Source organism: Acartia tonsa, chromosome 2 (genome assembly GCF_053477335.1).
Source record: "Acartia tonsa isolate MP-2025a chromosome 2, ASM5347733v1, whole genome shotgun sequence".
Taxonomy (NCBI): domain Eukaryota; kingdom Metazoa; phylum Arthropoda; class Copepoda; order Calanoida; family Acartiidae; genus Acartia; species Acartia tonsa.
Window position 1 is genome coordinate 39,327,965 of NC_137261.1, and position 23,631 is coordinate 39,351,595.

At 32.8% G+C, this 23,631-nt stretch overlaps 4 protein-coding genes across 4 annotated transcripts; 2 read left to right on the forward strand and 2 right to left on the reverse strand.

Moving 5' to 3' along the window:
* Positions 1 to 3,430: 3,430 nt before the first annotated feature.
* On the forward strand, positions 3,431 to 19,995 carry LOC145311798 (uncharacterized). Its single transcript, XM_080150787.1, has 12 exons — positions 3,431 to 3,625; positions 4,685 to 4,760; positions 5,183 to 5,275; positions 5,644 to 5,693; positions 6,168 to 6,200; positions 7,566 to 7,636; positions 8,179 to 8,260; positions 8,642 to 8,721; positions 9,026 to 9,113; positions 9,772 to 9,845; positions 19,547 to 19,644; positions 19,827 to 19,995. Exons 1-12 carry the CDS (start codon positions 3,506 to 3,508, stop codon positions 19,919 to 19,921), a joined length of 960 nt encoding a protein of 319 aa, XP_080006913.1. The 5' UTR covers positions 3,431 to 3,505; the 3' UTR covers positions 19,922 to 19,995.
* LOC145311797 (uncharacterized) lies at positions 10,137 to 19,449 on the reverse strand. The gene is made up of 15 exons (XM_080150786.1): positions 19,240 to 19,449; positions 18,634 to 18,710; positions 18,266 to 18,310; positions 17,713 to 17,846; positions 16,998 to 17,088; positions 16,392 to 16,479; positions 15,552 to 15,646; positions 14,264 to 14,344; positions 13,212 to 13,264; positions 12,725 to 12,823; positions 12,183 to 12,281; positions 11,835 to 11,960; positions 11,338 to 11,411; positions 10,974 to 11,103; positions 10,137 to 10,448 (listed from the first exon to the last, which is right to left on the reverse strand). Exons 1-15 carry the CDS (start codon positions 19,292 to 19,294, stop codon positions 10,307 to 10,309), a joined length of 1,389 nt encoding a protein of 462 aa, XP_080006912.1. The 5' UTR covers positions 19,295 to 19,449; the 3' UTR covers positions 10,137 to 10,306.
* A 236-nt stretch (positions 19,996 to 20,231) lies between the features above and the next one.
* Positions 20,232 to 20,642, reverse strand: LOC145312541 (histone H3). The gene has a single exon (XM_080151796.1). The coding sequence runs from the start codon at positions 20,640 to 20,642 to the stop codon at positions 20,232 to 20,234; it is 411 nt and encodes a 136-aa protein (XP_080007922.1).
* Positions 20,643 to 22,324: 1,682 nt separating this feature from the next.
* On the forward strand, positions 22,325 to 23,582 carry LOC145311801 (histone H4). The gene has a single exon (XM_080150790.1). The coding sequence runs from the start codon at positions 22,606 to 22,608 to the stop codon at positions 22,915 to 22,917; it is 312 nt and encodes a 103-aa protein (XP_080006916.1). The 5' UTR covers positions 22,325 to 22,605; the 3' UTR covers positions 22,918 to 23,582.
* The last annotated feature ends 49 nt before the right edge of the window (positions 23,583 to 23,631 follow it).

The window sequence follows — 23,631 nt, forward strand, 5'->3', positions numbered from 1 at the left end:
CATATCAAAATAAAATATTTTCATGAGTATCAGATACCTTTTCTGCATCCACAAGATGGAATATTTATTAGATATGCCAGACATATCAAAATAAAATATATTCATAAGTACCAGATATCTTTTCTGCATCCACAAGATGGAATATTTATTAGATATGCCAGACATATCAAAATAAAATATTTTCATGAGTATCAGATATCTTTTCTGTATCCACAAGATGGAATATTTATTAGATATGCCAGACATATCAAAATAAAATATTTTCATGAGTATCAGATATCTTTTCTGTATCCACAAGATGGAATATTTATTAGATATGCCAGACATATCAAAATAAAAAATTTTCATGAGTATCAGATATCTTTTCTGTATCCACAAGATGGAATATTTATTAGATATGCCAGACATATCAAAATAAAATATTTTCATGAGTATCAGATATCTTTTCTGTATCCACAAGATGGAATATTTATTAGATATGCCAGACATATCAAAATAAAAAATTTTCATGAGTATCAGATATCTTTTCTGTATCCACAAGATGGAATATTTATTAGATATGCCAGACATATCAAAATAAAATATTTTCATGAGTATCAGATATCTTTTCTGTATCCACAAGATGGAATATTTATTAGATATGCCAGACATATCAAAATAAAATATTTTCATGAGTATCAGATATCTTTTCTGTATCCACAAGATGGAATATTTATTAGATATGCCAGACATATCAAAATAAAATATTTTCATGAGTATCAGATATCTTTTCTGTATCCACAAGATGGATCATTTATTAGATATGCCAGACATATCAAAATAAAATATATATTAGACGATGCCAGACATATCAAAATAAAATATATTCATGAGTATCAGATACCTTTTATACATCCGTATGATGAAATATTTATTAGACCATGACAGACATATCAAATAAAATATATTCATGAGTATCCAATACCTTTTCTACCTTAGAATTTACACAAAATTTACACATACACCCTACTTCTTTAGCAGACAGTCTTCAATTTACTGCAAAGTTCAACAGAATCTTTTTGAATATGCTTAGTCCAAAATTGATTGAAAATCTAAAAAAAAAGCCAATTTACGCAAAATTATTTTCTTGTACATACACATTACACACTCACACATTGTACACACAACTTTTTGGAGACCACTATTTTGGAGGTTCCAAGGGCCATACCAATGACAAGAAAGCATTAATGAATATTTAAAACCATTATACATGTTTTACAATATGATATCATATAAAAGTTGAAGTTGTTTTTTAAAGTAGGCGGCTTATTTGCCAAAAAGAATCTTTCAGTTTAAGTTTTAACAAAAATTTTCACTCCTATCTAGATATTGTATAATAGAAATTCCATTTAACAAATTAAATATCAATTTTAAACATAGAAAAGTAGAAAGTATCAACAAAGAGAGAGAAAAAGGATATAAAAGGACATAAAAAAAAAGCTAGAGAGAGAAATAGAAGCAACGTAGAATAGAATAACAGAGACATGAAGTAATATGTAATAAGAGAATGAAACAAGGATGGCAATATACATAATATGCTTAGCACAGAAATACACGGATGGAAAAAGTAAGCTACAGAGTAGATATGTATTGATCAGAGTGTCTTCACAACAATATTAACCATGATAATAGCCGAAAAATTCAGTATTAAAAAAATTAACACCGAAGCATTTCAGACGGACAGAAATTTATCTAGCCATTAAAAAATATAAAATATCTGTTTTTGGTTTTACAAAATATTTTTTTGATTTGCCTTCTCTACAATTGAAAGTATTGCATGCCAACGCTAAACAACCTGTATGCTTTATAGTGCCAAATTTACAGACCAGTATTGAACTAAAGTTCATGAGTAATGGTTCAAACAAATTTTTCAAATATTTTTTTACAAGGATATAAAACTTGTGTAACCTAACCTTTTATGTTTATAAGTAATTAATGTCTTTTTTTACTCTTATTATTGTGTACGAAGAGAAAAATTAATATACTAGCGGCTACGCCCATAGATTACTATAATTCTTCTTATAGTGAGGTTAGTCGGTGGGGGATTACTTAGAACTCAAGGAAAAACAGTGAAGAAAAAATATGGAGCCGGTTATTCTTTTTTGGCCTGGTTTCTTTTGGAAGGATCGCGAAACTCTCCCCTAGTAAGATTTGTTTTAATTTTCTGAATCTGGATTTAGCTTTACTAAAATGGAGAGCCTTATCGGGCCATCCTGTTTGTCATGTACACTAATGTATGTACACTTTCAGGCCACCAGTCCACTGGAGAAGAACAATGGGTTGCCTGCGGCTCACTGCGGCAGACATTCTAATTTCGCGGTTGCAAACAGCAATTTAAAGATTTTCATTTTTCAGACCGCTTAATTATAATGTCTGCCGGCTCTTTGGAGAACTAAGCTGTCCAGATTTATCATCCAGGTACAGCTTAATTCTCTGAATATCATTAACCCTTTTCCCCTTTCTATACTAACCAATATTGTAATCACGTATGGGGGGAGAATAGGATGTTAGTGTAAGCCGGGTGTAGCTTAGGCTTCAACCACCTGGATAAATCTATATGTTTTGTTTAGGAAACAACATCAAGATTTCTCACATTTTCCAGAATCCATTAATGCCCTGAGGCCCCGCCTACCCTAACCGTACTCCCGTCCTGGCCCCCCTGCACCCTTTGGATAACCTCTGGAGATTCTGTGGTAACATTGATCTTCCCTGCGTTACAGACACAGGTAGTTTATATTAGCTAAAGCTGCTCTATAACTAGCCAATCTGTAAGTCCTATTCATCTTGGGGGATACAGCATCCTTCCCAGACACTGTTTCATTTATAAAAAAGATATTTGTTTTTCAGATTAAAATGATGTTATTTGTTATTTGATAACAAGTTATAGAGTAGCTGCGCGCTATTAAAATCATGAAATGGAGCCATACACCTTTTATGATTCTGGTCTCTCAAAAAGAAAAATTCTCGACTCACTTTTAGTGGTCGATCTTCCAAGACAAAAAGGAATTGTGGCATTTTATAGAAAGGCAAATCCTGTAAAAAATCTTAGGCTAGCATAGGAGTTAGAGTATCCCAAGTCTTACCTATTTATTTAAATATAGAGATTTCGGTGGTTTTTTGGGCGCTAATAAGTGCCCCAGTGATCTTTTTTGAGATATCTTTACAGTTATAATTACCATATCTTAGAATATGTTTTACTTTATATATTTACTAGCGACTACGCCCACTAGAGGCCTCTAAGGGAATTTAAAGGAGGGGGGGGTGGGGGGGAGAAAAATTGGGTGGGGGGAAATTTTTTTCTAAGGGCTGTTTCTCTAGGCAGACTGGTGGTACCCTCCTCTAAAAAAGTTATAAAACCTTTTAGGACTTATGAGAAGCTACTTTGAGAACCATATTTGTTCAGCGGTTTTCAAGATCCTTTGCAACAAACAGAAAGACAGAGATCCTGTTACTTTTATTTGTTGATATGCCACAATTTGAATGCATAATTTTAGCCAACTGCCAAAAAGATAATTTAACAAGAAAAAGACGGAGAAAATCTTGTCCAGGGGATAGAAAAACTTTGGAACAGAGTGTCAATTCTAATGTAAGTTCAATATCATACTTTTATTTAAAGTTTCTTTGTTTGTCCGTTAAGATCTTTTTATCCACAAAGCCGATTCAGAAGTGAATTCTTAAAAAACTTTTGCCCCACTAAAATCAGTGAGGCAAACTAAAAATTTAGAGGGGATAATTTTACCTCACTAAAATTTTAGTGGGGCAAACTGATTTTAGTGGGGCAAAAGTTTTTTTAAAGAATTCACCTCAGTTCTCGATTTTAGAGCAGCTTCACATAGGTCCCCTGATGATTTTAAGCCATTTTAGTTTTTTAGTCTTAGGGTTATATTTTCTGCCACTTACATCCTCTTGAATACAGAGCTCCTAGATGCTAGAATCTTCACTGTGAAAACAAGGTTTGAACCATAGGCGTGTAGCAGGGAATGTCAAACCTCCTTTAGAAACTCTCTATAAAAACTCTGTACTCTCAAATGTTTTTTTACTTTACTAATTATTTCTCGCATCGTATTATAAACGGCTTTCCGCGGATATAGAATGTACAATTATAAGATAAAAACTAGTTTTTTAGCCCCGAGGTGCCGAAGGCACCAGCTAAAAAAACTGGCTTTAATCTTATGATTGTACATTTCTATATTCGTAGAAATCTGGATATAATACGATGCTAGACATAGTTTTTTCGTATGGATGAGAACCGGTTCCTATCCACCGGATTCGAATGAATACGAGAAAAGCTTTTTAAAAATTTTTAGTAAAGATTCTCTATGAGCATATTAATACTGATAGACCACCTGAAGATAATTCGACATTAGGCTGTAATTAATAGTGGTCCCAAAGTTTTATAAACACATTCTCTTATTCATTGTTATTTGTTTGAGGACTAACATAATCTTGATTGAGTTGTACAATGTATTAACAATATCCAAACTTTTCCAACAATAATTTTTATCTTAAAAAAGGGTAATTTTGTTCATCAAAGCATCAATATAATTGCCCTTTAAGATCCCTGGCTAAACCCTATCATAGAGCTTCCCATCAATAGCACACTTAAAATCAAAATGAACATTAGACCATTTATTATTATATTTAGGTAAAGTTGAAAACAACAGAGCTTCAACATTTAAAAAGTGAAAACAATATTTTAAGAAAAAGAATTCAAGATTTAGGTTAGAATTTTAATAAATTGTTGTTTATGTGTTGATCATAGTGTTCTTGTGAATAGGAATTTTTTGGCAAAATTGTATAAATACAAGATACATTTTTAGAATTTGATTGTTGAGTTTCTTTGATTTTACATTGTACCTTGTTGTCCCAGGCATTATTAGTCCATAAATCAAAAAAATTAATCATGTCATATATAAAATAGCCTAAAATACACATTTTTTAAAGGGATCTACTAGTAAAGATCAAAAAGTTACTTCGCTTCTAAATCATCATGCCAAGTTTGAATTCTATAAGACAATTCTAACATGTATAATAAATTGACGATAAGAGCTATCCTTGACAAAAACACGAACGTAAAGACTGACGTAGGGACAGACCGACCCTAATTATAGAAAAGCTTCGACTTAATGAAAAACTAATTTAGAGGCCGAAAATGAAATACTAAAAGAAAACTCCGAGAATCTGGAGAATGATATTGAATGTTTACTCAAGATTTCTCAAACAGCAAGAGACAAAGGTAAGGTTTTCCTTTGTATTTGAGGCCTCTAGTGGTAATTTGAATAGAGAGAAGTGCGGGTGAGATCGACCACAATCCAAAAATTTTAAAACAAAAATGGAAAGCAAAATTCTATAAAAGTAACTAGATGTCTCTGTGCTTGTCAGTTGCTTAACTCTCGCTAAGGATCTCCTTTACAATAAAGCTTACAATAAGTCCAGGAAAGGCTCAGAAATATGTTGGGGGAGGGAACCTCCACCCTTCAAACAGAAATTGCACCTAAACTTCTAAAGTATCACCCCTCTACCCAAAATAATGTAAAGTGGGTGTATGACTCCCCATCCCTTTCATTAAGTGTCCTTTTATAAAAAAAAACAAGATCTTTCTAGGGATTTGGCATCCTTTTGATCTGAATTTCTGTGTTGTTTCCTATGAACAGGTAAGAATGCTTTAATAATTAAAAGAAAATTTTAGACCATAGGTAAAAGTTTAACAAACAAAATGTACTACAACCTTATAGCTCTAAAAAGGATAAATATTGTAAGAGATTCAGAGAAGGGAAATTTTTCTGACCCCCCCCCCCCCAAAAAAAAAAGAAAGGTTTATAAACATTAATTTATATTCCATTGTCTAATACCTAAGATCACTAAATATTAATACACAAATATGTTTTGTAAAGAAAAGTTAAATTTTTTTTTTTGGAGGGGGGGAGGGAGGTTATTTTTTTCTAGGGACGATTTCTCTTGGAAGGGTGGTTGTACCTTCCTCCAGAATAGTTATAAACCTTCCTAGGAACTATGAGAAGCTGTATTGTAAAAAAGAACCATATGGTTTAGCTGTTAGCAAGATACTTATGTACAAAAATACACACACAGATCCTGTTACTTTATCATAAGGATTGTTTTATTTTAAGATATTTGGCAAAGAAAGAAGCAGAAAAAGTCAGGTAACCAAAAACATAAATTAAAATTTAGGGGACTAAAGGGCCATTTTACTGCCGTTCTGCCATTTGTTTGCTCAATAAACTTTGGAATATTGATTGGGTTGTTTTAAGTGACAATGTCCTAACTTTTCTACCAACTGTTTTTTTATCTACATTTAAAGAAGTTGTATCAACTTTTTTTTTTATAGCTAGCCGGTCCTTTTAGTAAGTAGTAGATGTAAAATTTTTCATAGAATTCAGATATGCAATCGGTTTTTTTGTAGACCTCTTATTTTTTAAGTAATTTAAGTTTAAAAAAAAAAAATTAAGTCGATTTTAAGGTACTAAAATGCAACAAAAAAAAGAAAGAAAATGGCCATTATGAACAAAAATAGTAAGATCTTTAATTTGACACCTTACTTTTTCAATTCTGTCAGGTAATTATTGAAAAAATCGATTTTTTTAAACCCACGAGAATAAAAACTTTGAACTCAATTTTATCATTTCACAAGTAAAAAAATATGGGTTCATATATACCTTTAGAATCAGAAAAATATTACGAATCCATTGTAAGCAAAATTGAAAAAAAAAGTTTACAATATAGTATATAAACTACAATAAAAGGAATTATATGAAAATATCATATTATATTGTACAGGCAACGTCTTAACTTTTGAATTGGGTATAAAAATGGGAAGGGGGTATAGAGGGGGTAAAGAGGGGGTAAAAAAGGGAAGACGATAGTGTTGCCAGAACAAAAAATACAATTGGCCATTTTTATATTTTTTTATTTTTTTACTTTTTTTCAATTTTTCTTACAATGGATTCGTAATATTTTTCTGATTCTAAAGGTATATATGAACCCATGTTTTTTATGTCTGTTTGAGAAAATATTTAGGTCTAAAGTTTTTATTAAACCGAGGTTAAAAAAATAGATTTTTTCAATAATTACTCAACAGAATTTTAAAAGTAAGGTGTCAAATTAAAGATCTTACTATTTTTGTTCTTACTGGCCATTTTCTTCTTTTATTTTGTTGCGTTTTAGTACCTTAAAACCGACTTAATTATTTTTTTAAAAAACTTAAATTACTTAAAAAATAAGAGGTCTACAAAAAAAACCGATTGCATATCTGAATTCTATGAAAAATTTTACATCTACTACTTACTAAAAGAACCGGCTAGCCATAAAAAAAAAAGATGATACACCTTCTCTAAAGGAATTCTGCATAAGTCAGCTAAAAAAATTGGTGGGTAAAATTGAAATTTAATTGGACTGTTCAAACTATACATCAATTTATTCATATTTTGAAAGTTATTTAATCTACTATTCCAGTCCATAAGATCCCTGAATTTTATACCTATACCCAACTAAAAACTGTAAAAATCAAGGAAAGAGACAGAAATGCAGATAGAGGATTAAGAAGATTCAAATCCATGTCTGACGGTCTTAATATACAATGGTATATGTATAAGAATAGTTAATTATTGCATCGTAAGCTTTCGCGGATATCAAAATAAAAAATAATGAGATTAAAACTCGATTTGTTAGCCACGAGGCGCCTAAGGCCGGGATAACAAAACTGATATTAATTTTATGATTTTCTTGTATTATTCGTAGAAAATTGTCTGTAATGCAATGCTATATATGATTTTGCAGTATGGCTGAGAACCTGTTCTAATCCAGCGGACATTAATCGATTTCGAAGCCATACTGGAAATATATTTATATAATTCTAAAAAGCTCAGCCCCCTTAACTTTAGATGTTTGTATGTATCATTAAGTTTTCTTATAAATATGTTTTTAGCATTTATTTTTTTATGTTCTTTAAATAGATAGGAAACTAAATTTATTTTGAATCTTGATGTTAAAAGTTTAAAAGTTTATTGCATTTCTAAATGTAAATTTTATTTCTAACTTTGATTCGTTTATTAGTAAAACAATTTAATTGATTACAAGATTGCTTTCATAATTTGATTGAAGTAAAAATGTTTTTTTTTGCAGTGACCCTAATAAACCAACTATGAAAGAAGAAACAGTATTGAAAACAAAACAGAGTCAAAATGAAAAGAATGAGCTTAAACAGGTAAATTTATTTCAACACAAAAAAACTTGAAAAGAAGACAGAATGGTTGTAGAGATCTCGTAATCCAGAATCCTAGGGCCCTAAAAAGTTAAACAGAAATGTTGTTCATTGTTAAAGTACAACCAATCTTTTTAAAATAGCAGGAATCTCCCCCTAAAAATTTTCCATGGGGGATAAAAATTTACAAGAGGGGATAAATTCCATGAGGGAAATTATTAACCCACCTAAATCTTTGAGGGGATGAAACCAAAATTATGTTTGTGGGTTTCAGAGTGGTGTGGGGGTGGGGCTTATAATGAATCATTTCTCATATATTTATGTAATTAAACATTTTGCCTTAGTATATTTATACAAAACTTCTTTAATTAAATATCTGTTTAGAAGTTAACAAGTATGAAAGAAAAGGTTACTGAACAGGACAAGAGTAATTTGCTTATCAGAGAAGTTGCAAATAAAAACAGGTAAAAAGTCTATTTTATACTTTTTCAGAAAATCTTCTTGTTCATTGTCAGCTTTTAGGCTTTCCTTTGATGTTTACTTCATTTTTTAATTTGCAAGTTGGTTAGGACTATTGAACCCCCCCTCCCACTCTCTAAGGGCTTACAGAGACTTCAATTGAAAAGAAAATAGTAGAAAATACTAGTACAATTAGTAAGAGTTAAATAGGAGGGGAGGGGGGATGGGAAATTCTGTACTTAATTTTTCAACCATCATTTCGAGAGTTACATTTAATTCTTTATAACCAACCATTTTCATTTAATTTAGATTAATAGCGAGCCTACAGCGCGAATTGTCAGATTTAAGATCAGAAATGGTCAATAAAAAGAGAAGAAATAATTTACATCTTGAAAAGGTACAACCAAATTATTTGTATTTAAAAGCGATGCTTTTCTTCAAGAAGGAATAATTTTTACGTCTATACGCTAGAACGGAAAGCTGCAATTCTAATTTGAAGCATATTCTTATTATCAAAATTCTGTACATTACTTTATAGTTCTTCTTTATACGATATGTTAATTAAGGCAAATGAGAAATGCACCCGCTTTTCGTAATAAATTTGTTTGGTTAGGTTTATGCTCACTGCAGGGACCAGGGGATCAGGTACATTATTAGACGCAGTCCCCTGTAGGTTGAATATCAGGTGGACCGTAAATTGAACGGAATTTCATTGACCATTGGAAGTTGGTTCGCCTTTGTTCGTTCAAGCTTAACTTTAGATATCATATACTATAAGATAAAAATATCAGAAACCTTTTCCAGTATGGCTTCGAAACCGATTAATCCGCTGAATTAGAACTGGTTCTTAGCCATACTTAAAAATCATGTATAGTATTGTATTACAGCCAATTTTCCACGAATATCAAAATAAAAATCATAAAAATATTACAAGTTTTGTTATCCCAGGCCTCAGGCCTCTCGTGGATAACAAAACTGGTTTTAGTCTTAAAATTTTTCATTTTAATATCAGGGGAAAGCTGTCTAAAATACGATGCGATAAATGTTACTTTTAGAATGATAGTTCCGAGAGTGAAGGATTGGGGTCACCTAAAGTTTATACCAGCAAATTTGCAAGAAAACTTGTCAGGTAAATAAACAGCTAAAATTTCTTGCCAGATCTTTGCAGCTGTCTGATCTTGGAACAGGGTATTTTGCTGATAATTGTTGACTCTTAGTGTAAGTTGACTAGCAGCTACGTCCCTAGCATCTAGGGGCAGAGAGAAAAATAGCTTAAAACCAACCCAAGAAATCAATCTGAAAATAAAAAAGCCTACAACCATCACAGGACTTATTTGAAGGTTATCTAAAGTAGAGAAACCTATTGGTTCAATAGTTATTAAGATCTTAAGCTTCAGACAAAAAGCCTTACTACTTTCATAAAGGTGCAGTTGGTTTTTCTAGTCGCTTAAATACTACCCAATAAATAGTGCAATTCAGCTAGAGATTGTATAAAAATTGGTGGATGGCTTAAGTTGGTTGTAGTTGCTGTTAGGTTTAAACTTTTTCTTTCCAGAAAAAAATATTTATTTTCATTGGTTTTATTCAATATCAAACACAATAGTTGTCTTGGCAGACTTGGTCAGGATTGCAGCAGGAATATTCACCGCTGAATTCACAACAGTCCTGCCCACTTGGACAAGGGTCGTCTTTGCATGTCAGCTGATGAGGTGGCGGTGGCCTGGGATTGTAACTAAAACAGATTGGCTATCATAGATAGGTTTATTCTTGTAAAAAAAAAGCAACAACAGCAAAAATATAGTACAAAGCAAACCTCAAATATAAGGAACTAGCGGCAGCGCCCCTAGCATCTAAGAGCTCTGTATTCGAAGGATTAAGGAAAATAGCCTCAAACCAACTTAAAAATAAAAAAATTATTAGTTTTAAACCATCCAGGGGCCTATAAGAAGCTTCCATAAAATTGAGAACTCAATCGTTTCAGTAATTATCGAAATCTTAAGCTAAAGACAAAAGAAACTTACTACTTGATATAATAGGATTGCCGGACTGATATAAAAAAGGTTGTACAGTCTATCAGACAGAAGAATTATTTAAGAAACTTCAGAAGTCTTTTGTATAAGGTTTGCAGAGTAAATCACATTTCCTTTATACCTTGATGAATGAACGAACATAAGCATCATAGATACTCATTGGCTGAAAGAATCCTAAAAGAAACGTCAATCTTCAAAAGCGACCGAGAAAATCCTTTCGTCCATACCTGCAATGTGGATTTTTGTTGCACCTAACCCCAGGTGGGACAGCTGCCAGTAGAAGGTCGAGTGCACTGGTCTGCTGGATAGGTCTGGATTGCTTGTATGGACCTGACCATACTGAGTCATATACTGGGCCTAATAAACAAAAATCACCTATTTTTTCAACATAAATGTTTTTTTTAGAAGTAATTCCATCCAACAAAGTTAGATTTGTTAAGAAATGACATTTCAAAATTGCCATTTATTTAAGATAATCAATTAATATTAGCTTCATTTTTATGAATTTGCTTCTAATTTAACTTTAACAAGTTATTTTCAAATTTAAAAAAAAAAAACTCTTTTACTAAACACTACTTTAGACTTGTGTACCTGCTTGGTCATAAGAAGGGGGTCCATCTAGATAAACAATGTGACATGGGTTCTTAGAATCAGTACCACTCATATACTTTTTATAAATAATGACATAGGACTCATAACTACATCTAGATAAACAATGTGACTAATTTTAATATACAGAAGGGGTAATTTTGTGTGTCATCATTGTATTATCCATTGAGATCCCTGGTCCACATGGGTTATGTTATTTTATATTAAGGGATAAGAATATGGATTATAATTAGTATGCAGGCCTTTAATTATATGAAACAAAATTAATCCTTCTTTAGATTAAAATCTTTGGTAGAGAGGTTAGGAAACTGATGGATTGTACCAAACAATAAAGATCTAATAAAAGTCTCCATTGTTTTTTTTAATCAACGAATAAGATATCGTGTTTATAAAACTTTATAAAATTTACAGTATAAAATTCCTTTCCCAGTGGATATGAAGTAACTAAAAATTTAAAACAGATATGGTCATTATTTCTTTCCTTTGGATCACAGTGGTCCTTGTTATTCAAGCTGGCAATATTTTTCTCTATAAAGTTTCTGTAGTCTCCAATATTTTTTGAGTTAGGATCGTAGTCCATCAAATATCTCAAATTTTTCATGAAGATTCCTACGACGATAAGTTGTGTTCATTACATCAAAGGATATATGTAGAATATTCGTGGATAATATGACAGGGAATTAATTTTCGTCAATTAGGGTTGCTAACATGGAACTCATGTATTCAGTCAGTTCGTTCATAACTTCATACAGTAGGAGGGAGTTAAGGGGTGGATGGGAGAAATCGTTAATTTAGCCCGCTGCGAGTGTCACAGTGTAATGAACACAATTCCTTTGAAAATATTCGCATCCAAATTACAAGAATAATCCTGGTCACAAGGATCTGATAGAATACCATCTGAATTTACTATAGTAGTCATAGCTGTCCTAAATTACAAGAATAGTCCTGGTCACAAGGATCTGATAGAATACCATCTGAATTACATAATAAATATTCACCCTAAAAGGACAAAAACAAATTCTTAGATTCCCTGCAAATCCCCAAATTTCTACATACGTGATAAAACCACGATCGAAGATGGTCATAACACGCAAAGAAAATAAAAACAGGAATATATTTAAAATAGCCAAAATATCAAGTCAACGACAGACTCCCCATAATTTTATGTTCTTTGATGTGTATAACAGCTCTACAAATAACTTTCATTTACTTCTGGTAACAGGGAAAATTTGTAGGTTTCCAGATACCAGGAAACTAGAATTTAGAGAAATATTCGTGCTGCTAGATCCAGGAAAGTTTTAATGATCTCAGGGATGATTCGTTACCAGCAATATTTTACCATGAACCTCACTTGCCCCGAAAAATTTACCTTGTAACATTGTGAGCCATAGTTAGATATGTTGTATTATGAGAGATCTGTGCGAGTTCTATTAAGGCTCCAATACACACACCAGCCGTATAACTATATCTGTAAATTATTTTGAACCAATAAGCCAAACATTAAAGTTCCTAAACATTATTGATTTAATTAACCGACCAACCAAAAAGGACTGATAACAACCCCCATCCAAGCCTATTTTTTTTTTATTGTGGACAAACACATTTATTTGTAGCCAGTAGATGGGCTTAAACATTGAGGGGCTTTAACCCAAGGAGTTTTTCCACCCCCTATTTAACCTAACCTAAGATAAAAATCAAGTAAAGTGCAATTTCCGAATTATCAATTCATCTTTTGGTGATATTTTGTTTGCCTTTATGCTTTAGCTACTGCAAAGATTAGACTAGTTTTGTGGAACATAAATTAAGAGTTTGATTTTTAACAAACTTAATTTTTTTGTTTAAAAGTGTGAAAAAACCTTGAGCTGGTTTGATCAGCTTTACATGTTGACATGGACAATCCATCATAAACCTAAACAAAACTTGTTTTTGTTAATAGTTTTAATCAAGAAAATGATTAGGTTTGATTATCTTCTTTCAAGGAGTTAATCTTTGAAAGTTAGGTATACCAATTTGTGAGATAGGTGTACCAACATCAATTCTGTGGGATTTAAGATGACATTTTTTTCGCAACTAGGTGGCCTAGTCAAATGGACAGAAAATAGCCTAAAAGTATCTGAGGTATCAAATTAGAAGACAAATTGGAGAAACCATCTGAAGGCTTAAATTAAATAGCCTAGTACCATCCCCAGACATATATATTTGTAGCTTTCCTAACATAGAAAACTCAATCGGTTCTGTAGTTAACTATATCATAACGAACAAACAAAAAAAATTTTTATAATATAGACATAAATAAATTTTCACAGGATTTAATTAAGGGGGGGGGGGGGTAATGCAACCATCTCGTAATCAGTGAGCAAATGGCACTTAGAACTCGAATTTCGATCTGAACTTTTGCATGAGTAATCCTTGATAGGTCTATTTTCCCTAAATCGAACAAAAAGTTGGAAAAGCCGTTTTGCCATTTTTTTATATCTATATTGCAAATTAGTCACGAAACATATCTCCACATAGTACTCTTTTCCACTCCAAAACGCTATCAAGCGGTTCTAGACGGTAGCTGTTGGTACTAGAAGTTTTAAAAATGTTTATTGCTATCGATTAACATGAATTAAACCAAAAATATGTTTTAAAAAGTTGATTCCTACGTAATTGATGATGGATTTACCCTGAAAATAGGCAAAAAACGGCTAAACGGCTGAGCCGCCAGCCGTTACTTTTTAAACTTTTTGTTCGATTTAGGAAAAATAGACCTACCAAGGATTACTCATGCAAAAGTTCAGATCGAAATTCGAATTCTAAGTGCCATTTGCTCACTGATTACGAGATGGTTGCATTAACCCCCCCCCCCCCCTTTCACCATTAGAACATATTATCAAAAACAATAAATAAAAAATATTCGGTAAACCTTAAAATCTGTGAGATTGACAAGTCCTGTATCCACTATCCAGTCCCACACTTGGAATGCCTTTTGTTCCAAAGTTTTATCCTGAATTGGAATAATATCATCCGGATATAAAAGCAAATGGATGTCTATTTGACTGAGCTGTCTAAACAAAGAATCCCAAAAATCGCTTTTCAGATATGATTCTCTTTTTTAGTAAAGCTTGTTACATTTCTTGGAAAGGTTCTAAATTATTTTAGGAGAAGGTTCATCAACACTTCTTAGAAAAATCGACCCTAGAAAAAAAGCCCTCATTCCGAAGAAAAAAATATTTTTTAACTTTGTGGAGTTTTATTGAATTCTGATTTGTTGGTTTATTAATCTGAGTGTCCAAACGTTCCAACCACTTGTGTGATATACAGAAGGGTAATTTTGTGATCAATGGGATATACATCAATTTATCAGCCATTGTCTTATAAAGTTTGATCTTTGAATATCAATATCTTTAATTCTTTATCCCTATCAAAATGTGTACACGTTCTAACATATAATGTGATCGGATTGTTCCTATACTGTTTTTTTTCGACCCAATACTTGCTACCTTGTGTATCCTGGCCAACCTTGCTTCAAGTTGTACTGCCTGTACATTTTCTATGGTCTCTTAACCTTGTGTAGCCTGGCCAACCTTGCTCCAAGTCGTACTGTCTGTACATTTTCTATGGTCTCTTTGTCTTATGTATCCTGGCCAACCTTGACCTAGTTGTACTGCCTGTACATTTTCTATGGTCTCTTTACCTTGTGTAGCCTGGCCAACCTTGCTCCAAGTTGTACTGCATGTAAATTTTCAATGGTCCCTTTACCTTGTGTATCCTGGCCAACCTTGACCTAGTTGTACTGCCCGTACATTTTCTATGGTCTCTTTACCTTGTGTATCCTGGCCAACCTTGACCTAGGTTGTACTGCCTGTATATTTTCTATGATCTTCTTACCTTGTGTAGCCTGGCCAACCTTGCTTCAAGTTGTACTGCCTGTACATTTTCTATGGTCTCTTTACCTTGCGATCCTGGCCAACCTTGCTCCAAGTTGTACTGCATGTAAATTTTCAATGGTCCCTTTACCTTGTGTATCCTGGCCAACCTTGACCTAGTTGTACTGCCCGTACATTTTCTATGGTCTCTTTACCTTGTGTATCCTGGCCAACCTTGACCTAGGTTGTACTGCCTGTATATTTTCTATGATCTTCTTACCTTGTGTAGCCTGGCCAACCTTGCTTCAAGTTGTACTGCCTGTACATTTTCTATGGTCTCTTTACCTTGTCTAGCCTGGCCAACCTTGCTCCAAGTTGTACTGCCTGTACATTTTCTATTGTCTCTTTACCTGCCATATTATTATCAAACCATATTCCACCCTGTGCATAGTATTGTTGTTGTATATATAAAGTACCCCGTCCCGTTTTAGAAAAAATTTGTTAAAATTTTTGCCCCCAGCCATAATATGGTTGATTTATGCAAAAAAATTACCCATGCAAAATATTTTTTCTGTAATGCAAAAATTGCGATGGTACAAGCACTGCAAAGTTTTTAAAATTTGCAAAAATACCTGTTTTTAAAGCGCTTGTACCATCTCAATTTTAAAGATTTTTACAAAATTTCAGCTCTAGTGTGTCGATATAAACCTGAAAAAATGGGGGTAATCTCAATTATAACATATGAAGGACGAAGGTGTAACAAGTAATTTTCTAAAGTAAAAATTGCCAAATTTCATACATAAATAATAGGGTTGGGCCGGATTGGACGGTTACGGATATCCGGCTGATTTATAATGCTGGATATCCGGTATTCAGGTTTATATTGACACACTAGAATTGAAATTTTGTAAAAAATTTAAAATTGAGATGGTACAAACTTTTTTAAATCTGCAAAAAGACCGTTTTTAAAGCTTTTGTTCCATCTCAATTTTAAAGATTTTTACAAAATTTCAATTCTAGTGTGTCAATATAAACCTGAATACCGGATATCCAGCATATTCAGGATATCCCCATCCCCTTTTTTTCAATTTAAATTGAAATAAGGGGCAGGTTTTACTGTTCAACAGGAATTATTAGGGAATATGCCTAAGCAAAACTAAAATAAAATAAGTTTTATACAACATTCCTTGCAGCTGTATGTGTCCCACCCTTCTCTCCAAATCCAATCAAAGATTTTCACGCTCAATTCCAAGAACTTTTTCATTCTTGTTATCTAAAAATAACATTTAAAAAAGAGAGGCAGGATTATTATATTATCACTTCTAGTTAAAGTATCTAGTTTATTTAAATTATCCTAAGGCGGTTTCCCTCCAAGTGCCCCCCCCCCTTATTTTTAAATAAATTGTTCGCTTGTTTCTTTAATACTTCAGGTTTCAATACGTTATATAGGATATTAGGTAGCGCTGAAGGAAAGAAACCCCCCTCCCCCTCTCCGCAATTTTAATTCATTTATAAGATGGGTTTTTAGTGTTTGATTTGTACTGTAAGGGAAAGCACCAATCCAAGAAACCAGAAAATGTTACTTCCTAGAAGCCTGGATTTGAAAGTCCATCCAATTAGAAATTTAGAATTAATATCAATATTCTCACAGGTCCTGGGAACTTTGTGAGGGGAACATTTTCTCCCAAAAAAAATAATATTGTTTACATAAAACTAAAATTGAAAATTACCCCCACCCCCCCAACCCGAAGTGCCCCTAGAGGCTTCTTGCCGCAAGTATAATTAAAATACCTCATAGATCCTGGTATATGCGAGACCATACCAAGCCATATCATCATATGATGGCTGGGGACCATATGCCAATAAAAGTTCGTTCAATTCTCTGACAAAAATAATGAAATGAACAAGGGGGGGGGGGGGGAGTTCTGACACTTTTGCGTAAACAGTGATTATAGGCTTTGTCTTTGGACTGAGAGGATAGGTTATTATGGATAAAATCATTCTTATATGATGAATTTCCCCCAGATTTAAGATTTTTTGGATAGGCCTCCAGGTTCCGGAGCTCCAGGCCTCCAGGTGGTCTCTGTACAGGTAAAAATTAAAAATAAGATTTTTTTTTGAAGAGTTAGAAGTTAACTTATAAAACAAAATATACTTCTTTTTGATTGTTATTCACATATTTGAAGAAAAAACATACATATTTTGTCTCATAAGCTGACATCTAACTCTAATTTTTTTTTCATTTTTACCTGTAGAGAGACAACCTGGAGGCCTATCCAAAAAAATTTAAATCTGGGGGAAATTCATCATATAAGCATGATTTTATCCCTAATAATCTATCCTCTCAGTCCAAAGACAAAGCCTATAATCACTGTTTACGCAAAAGTGTCAGAACTCCCCCCCCCCCCCTTAAACAAGGATGACAACATTCATAAGTAGCAAAGCAAAAAAAATAAGTGGTGGGTGGGTTATTAGTACTCATTGATAAGCTGATCTTCTATCATACCTGTAAGAGTCGGTAACAACAGTCTTGTATCTCGTATTGTTAAGATATTGCAGGCTATTTGCCATAGTTTCTACCAGCACACCGTTCTGCCAGAATCCGTCCATACCGTTCCAGGTTTGGTAGCTGAACAGGCCCTATGCAAAAGTTAGATATTCAATTAGGTACTTTAACATAAAGTAACCTGTTGAGCACTGAAACCTCCAATCCTCTATTTGCGAAATAATTTGAAAATAAGTGGGGAAGTGTTTTTCCTATGCCTAACTCCTGTCCTTGGACACCAACCCAGCTGAGCTACTTAGTTTCTTATAAAAACCTAAACTAAATCATATTAAAGTAACAAATAGATAGACAAACGACCCACCCCCTACCCTTACTTTCAATCTATTTTTAACATAAGAAGAATAGAGGGGGGGGGGGGTGCCATATACCGCTGCTATGCCAGATAAGCATTTTCATTTATGTGAATGCATTAGCCTAAGTTGTAATCTTTTATATTCTATTATTTAATCTAAATTAAAGCAATGAAGTTAAAATAAATGAAATTAATATAAACCTGTATAGGATCTGGAAACCAATTTTGCTGCAAGGCATGTTGAGCCTAAAATAAAATTAGTTGAACATGTTTTAACAAGTTTCCTATCTGTCATATAAGAATAATTGAGTAGCAGATTATATCTTTTATAATATTATTAATTAAGACTAGTTTAAGAAGTTTTTAAGATAGGGTAGGTAGCAGTTACTTTAAAAGCTTTTGGTTTTAAGACATAGGACAATGACCGTTGAGCATTAATTTACCTGAAGCTAAAGTCTACAATAGAAATTTTGTCTTTGTTAGCTGGTAAAATGTTAGGTGGTATTAGTTTAATTTTCACCACCAATACAGGAAAACTTCGTCTTCTTTACATAATCAGTTTAATTAACCTGGCATGCTAGGAGAGCATCTTTCTGGCCACCGAACATCTCAAGATCACATTCTCCATTATATTTTGTGTCATCCCCTACATATTTAACATGTTTAGTCCTATCGCTAGGGAGGGAAGGGACATTGGGCTGTTTATTATACTAGTTCCCATTTATAACGTTTTCTTATTTGTTAGCTTAACAACTTTGGCGATTTTATTGAATTTTGATTAGTTGATTCATTAAGTTAAGTGTCCAAACATTTCTACCATCATTAGTAATCTACAGAAGGATTCTTTTGCTTAACACCATTAGTAATGTTTTTCCATTGTCTTTTCCTTTAGATCTCTGGCTATCAAAAACACATACATACACAAATGGGCAATTTTAAAATTTGCTTGGTTTCGAACCTAGTACATCAAGGTACATTTTTATTGTTAATAAAATACATTCAGATAACAAAGAATTGGATATTTATGAATCTAAGCTTTGAAGAACATGCTTTATGTGTTAAAAAATGTTTTTTGAAAGCTTTCTTCAGTTAAATGTTAATATACATAGGTACACCAAATGTTAATAAATAGGTATACAAAAAAATAAATAAATAGGTATACAAAAAAATGGTACCTGTACCTTTGACAAGTTTCAAGATAAGTAATGCTATAGTAAGATTGAGAATCATATTTTCACTTTGAATGAAGAAATGAACTGTCTCTAAGTTTATTTGTTTGTTTTATTTCCTATCTAGAGTTAAAGTTAGAGATAACATTTTTTAGCATCAAAGCTACTCTTTAAATCTTATTGGCTGTCCGTCAGCTACTATCGACTGCTGATATTTTGGTGAAAATATGTTAACTTTTAAGAAATTAAATCTTAGTGATATAATTACTCTTGTTAATAATGTTCTTCTTATTGATACTTTATTTTCATTTAGGAAGAAGTCAGCTGGTCATGATACAGAATGGACCAACTATACTAGAGGATCAAATATAGAAGAATGGATTTGTGTTATGGACAGATATCATGATTTAAGTAAGATCATTTTTTAAAGTGAAGTTTTACAATAATTAGGCTGTATAGTTATAGTTAATTTGGGCAATTTTAATATGTCCTATCGATTACCTTTGTAATAATGAAACCATGAGGGTACATTTAAGAAATTTTGGGAGGAAAAACGCCGATAAAAATGCGTTATTGCAGTATAAATATTTCAGAAATGGAGTATGATAGGCTGAAGACAGATTTTAGAACCATGGTGCGGTTACAAGACGGAATATTTAATACTGAACACATAAAAAATCAACCATAAGCAATAAATGTTTTTAATATCAAATTTATTAACATTTATATATAATTTTAAGATAAATATATGTTTTAATTATATCTCTTCTTTTTCATTTGGGGTGTGTCCAATTGTATGTATATTTAATACCGTTTAGAATAGTCTTTCCTTTCATATTCATGTTGTTAGCTTTAATTTATTGGGTGGGGCAACAACCAGTTCGGGACCAGCATGTTAAATATCTTACCTATTGATCAATTATATAGATTAGTCTCATTAAGTTATTTTGGTTGGCTCTATAAAGAGCCGTTTTTGTCGTTGGTCAAAGTCGATAAGCTTAAGCACGTTCTCCACGGATTCTCCTGGCGAGCTGGATGTCCTTGGGCATGATGGTAACTCTCTTGGCGTGAATGGCGCACAGGTTGGTGTCCTCAAAGAGACCAACCAGGTAGGCCTCGCTGGCCTCCTGCAGAGCCATGACGGCGCTAGACTGGAATCTGAGATCAGTCTTAAAGTCCTGGGCAATTTCCCTGACCAGACGCTGGAAGGGAAGCTTGCGGATCAGAAGCTCAGTGGATTTCTGGTAACGTCTGATCTCACGGAGAGCAACGGTACCGGGCCTATATCTGTGGGGCTTCTTAACTCCACCGGTAGCAGGGGCGGATTTCCTGGCAGCCTTGGTGGCCAGCTGTTTGCGAGGAGCCTTTCCTCCAGTAGATTTACGAGCAGTTTGCTTAGTACGGGCCATGGTGAATACTATAATTCAACTTAACATGATCTTCATCAGTTAAATATTTATATTTTAATCCACTGAGTTATAAGTTGGTGAAGAGGGATGAAATACAGCATAAAAGAGAAGGTAATTGGATGTATAGGGATGATCACCGAAAATAAGTTGTGGGGGGGGGGGGGGAGGGGATTAAAGTAAGGTAGACGTCAATTTAGGGAAAATGTTTGGGTGCACGGGTCGCAAGGGATAATACTGCCGTACAGTCACGGATTATTGTTATGGCAGATGTTTTTAGAGGGAAAATTTAAATAAAAGCCTAACCACCCGGAAACTTAAATCTAAACGGGTTTTCTATCAAACAATAGTTTAGGCGGGATTAAACATTGTATTTTAAGAATTAGATATTTAGCTGTATACCTAAAGAATTCTAATAAAAGTTAACTTGCACAATAATAAGAAAGCTTTTGCATTCGTAAAGGGGGTGTAACCTCCCCCCCCCCTTAGAATTAAGATTTCAGTATGTCTGACTTTCCCTTTTCACCCCCTCGCGAAACCCCATGCACGCCACTGATGGAAATTCTGCTTTCTTAAGCTTTATTTTAATATCCGAAACACTTAAAGATTATTTGAGTTAGAATAAATATAATAATATAAGAAATATAAGAAAATTTTACACACATTAATAGATAAATAAATATTGAACAAAACAAAGTTTTCAATAATGACTTTTCTCTATTTAAGGATTGAAAATGGGTTTCGCCTTGAAGCGCAAATATTATTTTTTTTTATACATAAATATATGTTTGTCTAAATAAGAAGTTTAATAAATGATATTTGGCTACATTACTCTACATAAATTTGTAAATGATGACAAAAATAGAAACTACAAATAATAAATGTTCAATGAATTTTATTGTTCAATGGAAGCTAAGTAAAGAAGTTTATATAAGCAAGGCTTTTCCACATTTAGGGGTAGTCCGACTGTCCGTAACTAATAGCTCTTATCATTAATTTAAGCATTTTATAATTGCCCTATCAACTTTGTATGCTAACTCCTGTAACATTTAGGTACAATTTAGAAAGTGTATAACAACTCTATAATTTGTTTCCCCACAAAGTCCGCATGTACATTTTCAACATGATTTTGGCATTTATAAATAATACGGATTGCTAAGACAATAAAGTACATTTGTATAAGCAAAGTATCTCTATAATAAAATCTTAAAATGTAAGTTACAGTATGTCCATATTATGCACCTTTTACATAAAAGTAATATGGGATAAATTTATAAGAAATTTTCTTTCTGACTTGTAAATAATACTAAATAATTATGGGTTTGTGTCTGATTTTAAAAATATTTTTTGAACTTATTTCTTTATCATAAAATTGTATTTTTACTCACATATAAAGCCTTATTTTTCTTTATAAAAACATGCAAAAAAGTATAACTAATAAAAAAGTATATAGCAGAGTAGAATCTAATGAAATATGATATTTTATATTATTTCAAACAAAAAAAAATAAAAGATACACATTTTTATCTTGAATCAGTAAGGATTCAAATGTTAAAATAAAATTTTTATGATTCATATCATACTTATTTTCAAACATTTTCTTCGGTAAACCCTGATAAAATTCCCATAAATATCATACATATTAATATCAAATTTTAACAAAGTTTAAGATGATTAACTTAAAATTAAAAAGGGACAAATATAAAATGTAAGATAAAACTTATTTTCAACGGATTTAGGAATTTCCCTCCAATTTACTCATGTATTGTCTTCATATAGAAATAAATCCCCTCCTAACTCCCACTCTACACTCAGCGGCGCGCACTATTCACTTCATCTGCCTTTTTTGTACCGGAACGTCGAGACTAACATCCAATAGGAGTTCAAGTACTTGAAGTGGGTTGACTATAAATATGGCGTGATTGACGACATCAATCAGTTTCAGTTTTGAAATACTACAATCAAGATGACCGGAAGAGGCAAAGGTGGAAAGGGTTTGGGCAAAGGAGGAGCCAAGAGGCACAGGAAAGTGTTGAGAGATAATATCCAGGGTATTACCAAGCCCGCTATCAGGCGTTTAGCTCGTCGTGGTGGTGTCAAGCGTATCTCCGGACTTATCTACGAGGAGACTCGTGGAGTTCTTAAGGTTTTCCTTGAGAATGTCATTAGGGATGCTGTTACCTACACTGAACACGCCAAGAGGAAGACCGTCACTGCTATGGATGTTGTCTATGCCCTCAAGAGGCAAGGCCGCACCCTGTACGGATTTGGAGGTTAAACTTACTGCTCATCGGAAACAACAAACGGCTCTTTATAGAGCCAACCATAAATATCAGAAAGAGAAATTCTTGTGTAAACTTCAAGTTCAAACATTACTAATTTTTTACAAAGAAATAATTCCATAAATTAACATCCATAACACCATGATTTATATCGGATTAAAAAAGGTATTAATCCAATTTGAAACATTTATTACTTAATGTTAGAAATATATGTTTTAATTGTAAAAGTTGTATAAACTACAAAATTATTCCCCTATCAAAATTGACAAGTACACAAACATAAATATTTTTAACAGGATCTGTACGCACCGTGTCATGAATTTTGGCATTGCAGTAGCTCTAAAGAAGTATTTTTACATATTTTAAATATCATGTTTGGCCATACTAATTTATTCAAGCTGAAACCTCTTTTTAATAGCCGAAGTACTCTATAATTTACTAATGCACACATAATATGATTTTTTCTAGACTGCTTTTCTGTCATTAATATTAATTGGCAATTACATCCATTGTACAACTTACTTGGTCTGTCAGTCTGTCCGTCGCTTTCGATAATTTCTTTTCCTTTTAATTAAAACCACTCAATATCTGTTGTCAATCCTCGTGTTTCATTTCTTTGAAACTAAATGGAAAGAACGATAATAAACTTTGTTTGAAATAATTTTTGTCATTTTAATTTATAGAGTGCTACATATAGGTCATATTATTCT